We start from the raw sequence: 13,747 nt of genomic DNA on the forward strand, positions 1-13,747 counted from the left end.
CTTCAAGAAGGAGTGCTATCAGAGGAGATCACCAGTTACAGCTTCACGAGAACCATTTGGAAAGGTGTAGTCCCGCCAAGAATGGAGTTATTTGCTTGGTTTGTCTTGACAGGCAGGGTGAACACCAAGGAGAGGCTTATTCGACTTGGGATACTCAATCAGGATGACAAGAGCTGTGTTCTTTGTAACAAGGATGTGGAACAGATCCACCACTTGTTCCTTGGCTGTGAATTTGCGTGGCAGGTGTGGAGTGCTTGGTTATCTGTATTTGTCCGCCTGGGACCTCTTCCGGGAATTATGAAGGACCATTTTCTAAGTTGGACGGAAGAGCCGGAAAGGAAAGCGGACCGGACGCAACGACTAAGAAGTTTTTGTGCGATCATCTGGAACATTTGGTTGGAAAGAAACAGGAGAATTTTTCAAAATAAGAGCAGAAATGTTGAGGAAATCATCAATATGTCCATGGTTAACTGTGATGAGTGGAGGAGTGTACTCTCTTCATGTTGTTGATGGCTATGCCGGAGAGAACATGAGGAGTTTATTTGTTTTGTGTTACTTGCTAGGAGTTGTTTGTGGGTGTCGTTACCTTTTCTTGATGCTCCACTCTACTGTGTTGAGCTCCTTTATTTCAAAAAAAAAAAGTGTAACAATGTAGTTCTTGGTATATCTTTCGTCATCGGAGCTTAACGCTATTAGTGACGTAGTTTAAGTCTTGCCACATTGAATATATTAAAACTATATCGTATGTATTTTGGCGCTAAAGAAGGCACTAAACAAAGTCGTTTGAAAGTTTAAACACTACTAAAACATTACATCCCTCTTTTTAGTATTGTTCAAACTCTCAAATGATATTGTTTAATATTTTTTTAGCACCAAAACATATACGACATTGTTTTAATATATCCACATGGTAAGACTTGAACCACGTTGCTTTAACTCATTAATATGAACATTTTTTTAGTGAATAATAAAATTTTGTGAAAAAACAAAGATTTTCACTAAATTTATATATTGTATGATTAAATTTTTTTTTATAATTTTTTCTATTATAAAAATTTAGTTTTTACTTTTCGTTGAAAATTATAATACGTCAAATATATATATATATATATTATCATCATTGATTTCTATCTTTAGCGGTTTTTGTGAGTTTATAGCATCTTTGTTAATGGAGGATATTAATAATTTGTATGAATACCGAAATCGATTTCAATAAATTTTAGGTTGGAATATACTTAATTTTTAATAAATTTTTATTATTTTAAAAGTTTTGAGAATTACTTCAATTAATTAGTTTTTCTACCGTTTTTAATAAAATTTTTAATGTGCGTATGGACAAATAAATTTTTTATTTATTTTATTATAGAATAATTAAATCTTAAAGTATTGTATAAAATAAATTAGTATTTTTTGACAGAAAAATCAATCCATTTTGAAGACTTCTAGAATATAATACTGGATATGAATTTTTTTACAAACGTAATTTAAGTGTTTTCTAGGATAATAAAATTAGTATTTTATGGTGGATTTTGTGCGTGTGGGTATTCCTTTCTTCAGTTCCTTGTTCTTAATTTCTCCACAGATTTGGTTCATGTATCCTTTCATAATATGAATTTTTATATATGTAACATGCAATCTATCATGTACCAAAGAATGTACACAGCTAGACCTTCTACATATATATAATATCATTCAAGTTTTCGATTTTCAGACCATTTGGAGCGTTTTATTATCATTATTATTGGCTGCTTCGTGATCATCATCATGATGATTCTGCTGCTTGGTTGGGTGGATCTTATTGTCTTTGACACACTTGGGTTCTTTGAATTTAGCCAAATTTGATAGTTCATCAACGGCTTTCACAATGTCTTCCACACGCGACACAGTTTCAATGAGCAATGAAGCCACAGTTACCACCTGAATTATTTCCATCACTGCTGGTATCATCATCATATTCAATTCAACTACTGAACCCACTATTTCTTCATCTTCTTCGTTTGTCGTTGTTGATGGTTTTTGTGGGATAATCAATAGATTGTTTGAATGTGAATTATTCAACAAGTCCCTCAGTTCTTGTACTGCATCGTTCATCTCCATAATTAACACGTCAACTTTGGATGATTTTGTCATGTTCCTCATTGTTGTTGCTACCTCTTTTATGACGTTGGCACATTTGGATCCCAGTTTCACTGAGATGCCGCTAATCTTGTTCTTTATGTGATCTGGAGCCTGCGAAAAAATTCATTGCTTTCTACCTCAATTACTATATCTAAAAGGTCATGATAAAAGTTAAAAATACAAAAGATATTACGTCGGTTCATTTATTGTCCATTGTCTTTTATATATAAAACCGAAAGAGACCGTACATACAAATTTAGCTCATATATATTTTTTTATAAAATAAATTGTATGTACACTAAAAATTAGTTATTGAATTAATTATTATATATTTATATAAAAATATTTATATTATTTAATTTATTATTAATGTATATTTTATATTTTAATATATATTTTATATGAGTAATTGAACAATAATTTTTTTATGTACAAGTAATTGAATTATTTTTAGAATAAGTTTTTACGTTGGTAATGATTAATCTGTATTAAATTAAAAATATTATTTGTACACTAAAATTAACCACTAAAATCAATCATCAATATATTTATGTATAAATATATGTGTGATTTAATTTATTTTCAATGTGTATTTATATTTTAATATATATTTTATATTAGTGACTAATTTTAATGACTAATTTTAATATATACTTAACATAACTCGTATTAAATATCCATAATTTACTATTTTATTTAGTTAATTACCTGGTTATGTGAATTAATGCAGGCAATAAGAGCATCTAAGCAGGAAGCACAAGTGCGCATGGAGGCTCCTACTTTAACATACTGCTTCCATGGGTGACGGAAGTTGAACCGCCCATGTGCAGGCTCCCATCTTGCTAAATTTGCCTATATACAAAACACATTATTATTATTATTATTATTATTATTATTATTATTATTATTATTATTATTATTATTATTATTGAATTTCTATCTGTAGATGCACATATATACCATAGTTTCTTCTGTTGCTTTGGAACTTAGGACACACTTGTAACCAATCAGTTTCTTTCTACACTCTTCATCACTGGCTCCTTCCTGCTGATTATTATTGAAGTACTCATCTACATTACCTGAAATTAAATACACAATTATATTATTTATTAAGTAACATATTTACTTAAAATATACGATAATATACCTAACTAAATTTTTTTAACTATTTTGTTAAATAATTTAAGAATTAAATAAATACTTAAATTAATCTTCAATCAAAATGACACAAAAAATTAATCCATCTAATGTGTGAATAATTTTTTGATTACTTATTTTAAAAAATAAAATTTTGTTAGAGAGTAAAATACTGGAAATAAACGGTCTTTACTGTTTAAACTAAGAATGCATAAAAAAAAATAACGGTTAAAAATCTAAATAAAATGGAGTAGCAGGGGAGACCTTGTAGGGAGTTGGCAAGCTTGTCAAGATTGTTAGTAACCAAAAGATGAAGCTCTTGACCAGCCCAAATGGGGCAAATGGTCATGCTCACTATTATACAAAGGCATGTCCCAATTATAACTGTTGAAACTCTCTGTTGTGCCAAATCCAACAACTTTTCAACTCTATAACCCGACACCGCAACCAAACTGAATGTCAGTATGAATATTAAGCACCCATAATCAAAACGGGCCTTTATGCTAGGAATGAATCTCGAGAATGTTATTGCAGAAGCTGCATGCACACAAATTAATTAGCAAGATTATCAATAATTATGTACTAATTAATAAGCAATAGAGTAAATCTCTTTTTTTATTTATTTCTGCCTATTTATCTGAAGATTCAATTCATTTTCAATTTTAGACGATTCGATACATGATAATTTGTTCATATGTGAGGGACCATTTCAACTAATAACAAAAGCAGCTTAAATAATAATAATGTTCTTCGGACAAACAGCTAAGACTCAAAATAATATTTATTCTAAATAATAATGCACATTCACATACAAAGAGTAGTATTACCAAAGAGAAAGAGAGAGACACCAGCAATCATAGGACCCCATTGTTCTCCAGCTTTGTTAGCTAACCAGTGAACCCCAATGGCTAGAAACCCAGCAAGTGATGTCCCACATATTCTATTTATAACTTTACAAATGGTTGCCCCTGCAATTCCATGCATCCATAATGTTACTGCAATTTTATTCTTTTTATTTACATTCATAATGTTCTATATTATTATTTACAATAACATCTTTCATGCTCACCCTATTATCTAAATTATTTTTTATTAGTTTAGTTTTAATGGTAATTAATTATAGTATAAATACATTATGAGTACATAAAATTTTTTATTTTCATTTTTTTAAAATTATCAAAATAAGAAGAATTAATTTTTTTTTTCAAAAAAAAACGTATGTACTCCTACTCTAAGTAATTACTATCAACATTAAGCTAATTATAAAATAATTTAAATATCACAATGCACTAAAATTAAATTTGGTATATATTATAAGTATTAATTACCTACCCGCTGTGTATTCAAAAACTACCACAACTGTCATGACTGCCCACATAGAATTTCCACCAACTCCTTCGTATAAAGGCTTCATGTAGTAAAAAAATGAAACTGCTGAAAGTGCCGCTCCAACTTTCAATCCATGGATGAACTTTCTAGGGTCATCCAAACCCATTTGCCATGCTTTCTTCATAAACTTGCAAACCTTCATACCCACCCCTAGTATCGCTCCCCAAATACAAGCCACCATCAGTGATGGTAATAATAATAATGATGACGACGCTGGTGAGTGGTTATCATTATCATCATCTCCTACCTTGATCTTCCATTCCACTGCTCCTTGCACCACTTCCTTCTCTTGTTGGCTCATCTTAGCTTCTTGTTGGAAACTATTTGTTTGAATTATTATTATTATCAAAGTTAGTGGTAAAAGTGATGGAATATGCAACGAGAATCTATAGGTGAACAAATAGTAGTGGAGGACACTTGCATTTATATAGTTAGAGAATTAATGTTGAATGTGCTTGCTGTATGCAATATGAAGATTAGAAAATAATATTATTGATTAGAAAAAATAAGGATAAAATATACACTCCACTTTGAATTCCAAAGCAGCAGGGATTATATTTTAATGTCATCATCACAAGTGTCAACTTTTATTACCTTTTTTTTAGGATATGCATGCTATAAAGAGTTTGAGATATCAAGTTTAGAAAATAAAGTCTCACATCCATTGACAAATAATTAAATTAAGTGAAATGTATATCATATAAACAGACATAAATTTTATTTTAAAAATTTAATTAAAATGTGAATGCTAAATTATTATTATTATTATTATTATTATTATTATTATTATTGTTAATGATGTTGTTGTTCATTTAATTTATAAGTTGAAGTCTCCTGTTTGTCCTCTTGACATAAATGATATGATATCACAGAACACTCAAAATTCGTATGCATTATCTTAGCTTTTGTATGCACATGCAGTCATGCACGCACTGACGCACTCAAGCCAAATAAAGTTCAGCGTATACATGTGTACATAATTTATCACAATTCTATCGGCTGTACTCAACTACAGTTAATTACAAATTTTTTTTAAAAAAAATTTGAAAGAAAATTCAGATTATCATAAAAAAATATTTAAAATTAAATAAAAAAACTAAAATTTAAAAAATATCTAAAACTAAATAATAGCAAACGTCTAAATCATCGTAAAATTATTTTTAAAATTTCAAATAAAAACATTTGAAATATAATAGAAAAATATTCAAAATCTAACAAAAATGAGATGTCCAAAATTTTTTTAAAATTTTTTTGAAAGAAATATCAATTTAAATTATAAGGAGAAACAACTAAAATCTAATAAAAAAATTCAAAATCTATAAAAAAAAATCTAAAACTAAATAATAACAAAAACCAAAATCATTGCAAAATTATTTTAAATCAAAATAAAAAAAATCCGAAACATAATAAAAAAAATCCAGAACTTAACCATGGTGAGATATCTAAAATTATTTTAAAAATTTTAAAACTTAACAAAATGAAACATAAAAAAAATTAGACAAAGAACATCTAAAACCTAAGCAATGAAACATCTAAAACTATTAAAAAAATTCATTCAAAACCCCAAAAAATAAACATCTAAAACATAGAAAAGAAATCGAAACTTAGGAGAAAAAACATTCAAAACTTGAATATTGTTATAACTTGAATATTGCTACATCATTTATAAAGTTCTTTTAAGAATTGTTTCTGAGGTCATCATGTTTAATAAAACAGCTTATGTGATGTTAATATTACAATAAAATCGAACAGAGGCAACCCATTAAAAATACTAGTTAAACACACAAAAGCGTTGTTTTTATCAAAGACAATGCTTGTCCGTGACGTGGTACGCATTCGTTGTTGCTGTGATGCGTGATCTTGTTTCACTTTCAATTGACTGTGGATAATTTGTGGCGGTTGGTGGCATAGAGGACGGCATCGTTGGGGCACGATGGGCAGCGGCAGCATCGAAGGGGCGTGTCTTTGCCCTTCTTTCACGGTGTAAAATCTTGCAAAATACTAAATAAATAATTAACAACTAATAAATAAATCATATGAAATAAAAAAAGGATTAGAGAATTAATATTTATAATTTAAGAAAATAAAAATATTTAGGGTGTGAATTAAACCGCTTATCTTAAAAGTTTTGGCCCAAAGTTAGGTCAACGGATTGAGAAAATGAAATTGGGTCACACTGGACCCAAGTCCAAGTATATATATCCATACTTAACCCATAATTCAGCACATCCTCCATTCATTTTGGAAAAGGGCAGCTGAAATTGAGAGAAGGGAGAAGAGGGGAGAAAAGCTAACCCTAGCTTCACCGTCAAACTTCTATAACTTTTGCCACGGAGCTCTAATTGTCGCACTGTTTGTGGCCACGCAAAGCTTGTCTCTCCTTCTTCAATTCTATCTGAATAGTTTGGTGAGTAATTCAAAATTTCAATCCCGTTTTTCATTCAAATCTAAAATTGCATTTTTAGTTTGCGTATTGAGAATTTTTGGTGATTTTGATGTTATAGGGACTCTCTAACTTGTGTTTTTGGTGGTATTCATTACTAATTTTAGTGAGTAAAAGTACAGAACCATTTTTCCTCTTGGTTCATCAATTTATAAAATCTCTAATTTTTAATATTGTGCCAAATTATATAATGTGATGTTAGATTGAGTAATTAAAAACTTGGCTTGGTGAAATTTTGGAAAGGAAAGCTTGGAAGCTTGAAATTGCGATATTAAGGTATGGGTGGTAGTTTTGAGTACGCATTATGTAAGGTTATGTGAAAACCTAGGTTACTTGCCCATAGGATAAGTTGAATGAAATTGATTGTTGATGTGTTTGAATAATAACTAGTATGAGTATTTTGTTGGTTGATGTGTTTTGACATGAAATTGAGGAGTGTGACGTGATATTGTTGAAAGTGGATATTGTAATATATGTTAGTGTTATGTTGCATGAAAATGAGTATGCGTGTTGAAATTTTCATTAATAATTAGATGTATGAATATCGCGATTTATGGAAATCGGCCCAGAGACCGTGATAGGGTGAAGAAATCTCCTATGTGGTAAGTTGAGCTAAGCAGTGTGAATTGTTGTATGAGAATGAGAGGATTGATTTTGGGTTGATTGAGAGTTTGAATATATGAATGTTGCATATTGTTGATGAAATGTGTTAAATAAGTTGAAAGTGGATGGGTTAATTTAGGATTGGAATGGTTGAGAATTGATGAATGAGTGTTTGGAATGTGTATAAATGGTTTTGAACTAGTTTAGGATTGAATTGAATTGAGAATGGATGGAATTAAAGGATTAGGTGAAATTGGTAAAAATCATATTTTTAGCCAACTTCGACGGGTCATAACTTGCCGCTTGGAGTTTGGATTTGAATGACATTTTCTTAAATTAAAGCTAAGGGAAAGATCTTTAAAACCATCTAAGAATGAAGAAAAACAGAATTTTGTAAAAAAATTTATGAGTTTGAATTTGTGGGTTTAAAACTGAATTTTGTAGAAGTTACAGAAAATTGAGGTATGCGTTCGCATGAGGGGTGTAACAGAAGAGAAATGATTTCGTGCGAGTTTCATGTGCATGCACAAAAACGGAGTTGCGGGTACACACGAGGCATGCGTATGCACAACCCGCATTTCCAAATTGAATATTTTTCTTACGCGTTTCACGCGTACGTGCAAAGGGGGACTTGTGCATACAACTGTCCTGTTTTTCAAAGATGATGATTTTTAATTATTTTTGCCTATCTAATTCACTTTTTAACTTCTGTAACCCCTATTTGAGATCCAATAACTAGTTTCTAGAATTTGGAACAAATTGTATGCCTTTAAACCATTTCCTTAACGTTCCATTGTTACAAAATTTTGTAAATTCTATAACGGCTATAGAACAAGTAAATTAGAGGATAGAAAGTGTTGGGAAGGAAAATATTATCGTACTAAAAGTTTAGGCATTACTTACCTCTAATCGTTTAATTTGAGACTATATTTAATAAATATTGAGCCTTCGTGAATATGAACAGAATCTTTAATTATGAAAGCAAAAAGTATTTACTTTAAAATCACATAATTACGTATCATATCTACATAATAATAAATACATAGACTTATTCAAAACTTCTTAATATACAATTATAGAAAATGAAAATATATATATATAAAGTTCTGTAGTTCGATCGCGGCTTCGTGCCAAAGCTTCCAGAACCTGTCACAAAAAAAGAAATTCTATAGGGGAGTGAGGACATTGTCCTCAAATGGGTTCTCAGTAGATGATTTAAGAATTATTATAAGAAGATATGTTTAAAGAGAAGTTTGATTTCAAGGCAGTGATTATCGTTCGTCTTATGAATCTTTTAAAAACTAACAACTAATGATGCACCACTATTTTGTGGTATATCTTGTGCTTAATTGAGTGGATTTTATCCACTATTCTCACACTTATTCATATAAATCGCATGTTTTACATTTTCCTTCCTGATTTTGTGCTATGATTGGAAACATGTTTCTTTGGTCTTAATTTAGCTAATTTTAATCATCTCTTATTACCATTCAATCCCTTGATATGTGTGTTACGTGATTTCAAGGTTTATAGGGCAGGAATGGCTTAGAGGATGGAAAGGAAGCATGCAAAAATGGAAAAAACACAAGAAACTAAGAAGATAACCAGCGAGCAGTGACGCGCACGCATGGCTCACGCGCGTGCACGACATGGAGAAAATTGCAGTGATGTGTGCGCGTGCCTGACGCGTATGCGTGGATTAGAGTTCTGCAATATGACGTGAGCGCGTGCTTGACGGGAACGCGTGACACGCCAAAACGACCAGCGACCCATATGCATGACTGACGCGTACGCATGACATGCGCGATCTGCAAAATTAATAGAAATCGCTGGGGGCAATTTTTGGGCTGTTTTTGACCCAGTTTTCAGCCCAGAAAACATAGATTAGAGGCTATAAAATGGAGGAATGCATCTATTCATTGACACAACATGCAATATTTCATACACAACGATTTTAGTTTTAGATGTAGTTTTTCTAGAGAGAGAGGCTCTTTCCTCTCTCTTTGGATTTAGGATTTAGGATTTCTCTTAGGTTAGCTTAACTTCTTCTCAATTCCATGTTCAATGTTCTTTTAATTTAGTTTCTCTTTATTTGTTTATGAACTCCATGTTGGATTTGATTTCTTTATTTAATGCAATTTGAGGTATTTCATATTTATGATTTTAATTTAGCTTTTTACATTCTTAGCTTGTGTTGAGTAATTGGAGACACTTGAGTTATCAAACTCCTTGTTGATTGAAAATTAGAATTCTTTGCTAATTGATTTGAATTCCCCTAACTCTAGTCTTTTCTTAGGAATTAACTAAGACCTGAGGAATCAAATTGATTTTATCCACTTAACATACCTTCATAGTTAGAGGTTGACCAAGTGGGAGCAAAAGTCAATTCTCATCACAATTGATAAGGATAACTAGGATAGGACGTCCAGTTCTTATACCTTACAAGGGTTTTCATGATAATTAGTTTACTTCCTTGTCATTTACATTCCTTGTTCAAACCTTTCAAAAACCCAAAAGATACCTTTCTCATAACCAATAATAAACACACCTTCCTGAAATTCCTTGAGAGACGACCCGAGGTTTAAATACTTCGGTTATTAATTTTTATTGGGTTTGCTTTAGTGACAAACAAGTTTTTGTACGAAAGGATTCTTTGTTGGTTTAGAAGCTATACTAGCAACGTGAATTTATTTGTGAAATTCTAAACTGTGAGGAATCCGTTCGCAAACTAATGATCCAAAACCTTTTCAAAGAAATAATATTTAATTTTTTAGAAATCCAAAACCTTTCTTTTCTTATAAAAAAATCTAATCAGTTTCCTAGACTATATGAATGATCAACCTGTTGCAAGCATAGGTTTATTAAGTCTATACTGAACAAACTTGATTTTTCATACTTTACTAATACATCAATCAGAAACTAATCATAACTCCCAACTCAAGTAACCCAACTAAATCAGCAATCAAATAATCACAATTAGGAAAACAACCCTCAACTTCACCACCACCAGCATGGGATCTCCAAGTTGCACATACATACAATACAAACCAGGAAAATAAAGATAGGATGCAAATATAGCAAGTAGGCCAAATAGCAGATAAGCATAGTTAAATAGATATGCTAATGAGCTCATTTGTTAGTTATATAGCTAACTGATGAGCGGATAATTTGTACGCTTTTTGGCATTGTTTTTAGTATGTTTTTAGTAGTTTGAGTTGAGTTTTTAGTATATTTTTATTAGTTTTTAGTTAAAATTCACTTTTCTGAACTTTAATATGAGTTTGTGTGTTTTTCTGTGATTTCAGGTATTTTTTGGCTGAAATTGAGGGACCTGAGCAAAAATCTGATCCAGAGACTGAAAAGGACTGCAGATGCTGTTGGATTCTGACCTCCCTGCACTCGAAGTGGATTTTCTGGAGCTACAGAATCCCAATTGGCGCGCTCTCAACGGCGTTGGAAAGTAGACATCCTGGGCTTTCCAGCAATATATGATAGTTCATACTTTGCCCAAGATTTGATGGCCCAAACCGGCGTTCAAAGTCACCTTCAGATTTCCTAGCGTTAAACGCCGGAACTGGCACCTAAATGGGAGTTAAACGCCCAAACTGGCATAAAAGCTGGCGTTTAACTCCAAGAAGAGTCTCTACACGAAAATGCTTCATTGCTCAGCCCAAGCAAACACCAAGTGGGCCCGGAAGTAGATTTTTATGTCATTTACTCATCTCTGTACACCCTAGGCTACTAGTTCTCTATATATAGGACCTTTTGCTATTGTATTTTCATCTTTCAATCTTAGAATCTTCTGATCTTTGGAATCTTTTGTTCTTTAGATCTTTTGATCACTTTGGGAGGCTGGCCTCACGGCCATGCCTAGACCTTGTTCTTATGTATTTTCAACGGTGGAGTTTCTACACACCATAGATTAAGGTGTGGAGCTCTGCTGTACCTCGAGTATTTATGCAATTACTATTGTTCTTCTATTCAATTCCGCTTGTTCTTGTTCTAAGATATTCATTCGCACTCAAGAACTTGATGAATGTGATGATTATGTGACGCTCATCATCATTCTCACCCATGAACAAAGTGACTGACGACCACTCTTGTTCTACAAGCAAACGAGGCTCTAATGTTTATCTCTTGGATTCCTGATAACACGATGCATGGTTGATCGCCTGACAACCGAGCGCTCGCCTGACAAACGAGCCAGCCATTCCGTGAGATCAGAGTCTTCGTGGTATAGGCAAGAACTGATGGCGGCATTCAAGAGAATCCGGAAGGTCTAACCTTGTCTGTGGTATTCTGAGTAGGATTCAATGATTGAATGACTGTGACGTGCTTCAAACTCCTGAAGGCGGGGCGTTAGTGACAGACGCAAAAGAATCAATGGATTCTATTCCGGCCTGATCGAGAACCGACAGATGGATAGCCGTGCCGTGACAGGGTGCGTTGAACATTTCCACTGAGAGGATGGAAGGTAGCCACTGACAACGGTGAAACCCTTGCATAAGCTTGCCATGGAAAGGAGTGAGAAGGATTGGATGAAGACAGTAGGAAAGCAGAGAGACGGAAGGGACAGCATCTTCATACGCTTATCTGAAGCTCTCACCAATGATATGCATAAGTATCTCTATCTTTATCTTTATGTTTTATTCATCATCTATACCCATTTGAGTCTGCCTGACTAAGATTTACAAGGTGACCATAGCTTGCTTCATACCAACAATCTCCGTGGGATCGACCCTTACTCGCGTAAGGTTTATTACTTGGACGACCCAGTGCACTTGCTGGTTAGTTGTGCGGAGTTGTGATGAAGAGTTGAGATTGCAATGAGCGTACAAGGGGGAGGATTTTGTTTTCAAATCAATTTTTTTTCAAGTTTTCAAAGTTTTTCAAAATCAAATCTTTTTCAAATCAAATCTTTTCAATCAAATGTTTTCAAAATCAATTTCTTTCCTTTTTCAAAGATACTTGCTAACAATTAATGATTTGATTGAACATTTCAAGTATGTTGCCTTTTCTATTGAGAAAGGTTTAATGTTTGAATCATATCTTTTCTTGTTAGGCAAGTCATTAATTTTTAAAATCAAATCTTCTTAAAATGTTTTTCAAATCATATCTTCTCAATCACATCTTTTTAAAAGCATAACTTTTCAATCATATCTTTTTAATCACATCTTTTTCAAAATAGTTTTCAATCATATCTTTTTGATTTCTAATTTCAAAATCTTTTTCTAAAATTACTTGATTTCTTCTCCATTCTTAGTTTTCGAAAATCAATTCAAGTTTTTCAAAATGTTTTTAAAATCTTTTACTTAATTTTCGAAAATCTCTTTCCCTCTTCTCACATCCTTCTATTTATGGAGTATCACTCCTTCTCAATGCACAATTCGAACTCTCTTTGACTAAGTTCGAATTCTTCTCCTTCTTCCTTCTATTTTTCTTCTTCTCTGACACCTCAAGGAATCTCTATACTGTGACCTAGAGGATTCCATATTTTCTTGTTCTTTTCTCTTTCATATGAGCAGGAGCAAAGACAAAGGCATTCTTGTTGAAGCTGACCTTGAACCTGAAAGGACCTTGAAGCGAAAGCTAAGAGAAGCTAAGGCACAACTCTCTACAGAGGACCTAACAGAAATCTTCAAAGAAGAAGACATGGCAGCCGAAAACAACAACAATGCAAACAATGCAAGGAAGGTGCTGGGTGACTTTACTGCACCTACTCCCGACTTCTATGGGAGAAGCATCTCTATCCCTGCCATTGGAGCAAACAACTTTGAGCTTAAGCCTCAATTAGTTTCTCTAATGCAACAGAATTGCAAGTTCCATGGACTTCCATTGGAAGATCCTCATCAGTTCTTAGCTGAATTCTTGCAAATCTGTGACACTGTCAAGACTAATGGGGTTGACCCTGAGGTCTACAGACTTATGCTATTCCCTTTTGCTGTAAGAGACAGAGCTAGGACATGGTTGGACTCACAACCTAAAGAAAGCCTGGACTCATGGGAAAAGCTAGTCAATGCCTTCTTGGCAAAGTTCTTTCCACCTCAAAAATTGAGT

At 32.6% G+C, this 13,747-nt stretch overlaps 1 protein-coding gene across 1 annotated transcript; it reads right to left on the reverse strand.

Annotated features, from left to right (window-relative positions):
* Positions 1–1,457: 1,457 nt before the first annotated feature.
* Positions 1,458–5,024, reverse strand: LOC130951050 (aluminum-activated malate transporter 10). The gene is made up of 6 exons (XM_057879663.1): positions 4,588–5,024; positions 4,083–4,223; positions 3,520–3,792; positions 3,079–3,197; positions 2,827–2,970; positions 1,458–2,229 (listed from the first exon to the last, which is right to left on the reverse strand). The coding sequence occupies exons 1-6, from the start codon at positions 4,943–4,945 to the stop codon at positions 1,708–1,710; spliced, it is 1,557 nt and encodes a 518-aa protein (XP_057735646.1). The 5' UTR covers positions 4,946–5,024; the 3' UTR covers positions 1,458–1,707.
* Positions 5,025–13,747: the final 8,723 nt, after the last annotated feature.

The sequence above is a fragment of the Arachis stenosperma genome, chromosome 9, assembly GCF_014773155.1.
Source record: "Arachis stenosperma cultivar V10309 chromosome 9, arast.V10309.gnm1.PFL2, whole genome shotgun sequence".
NCBI lineage: Eukaryota > Viridiplantae > Streptophyta > Magnoliopsida > Fabales > Fabaceae > Arachis > Arachis stenosperma.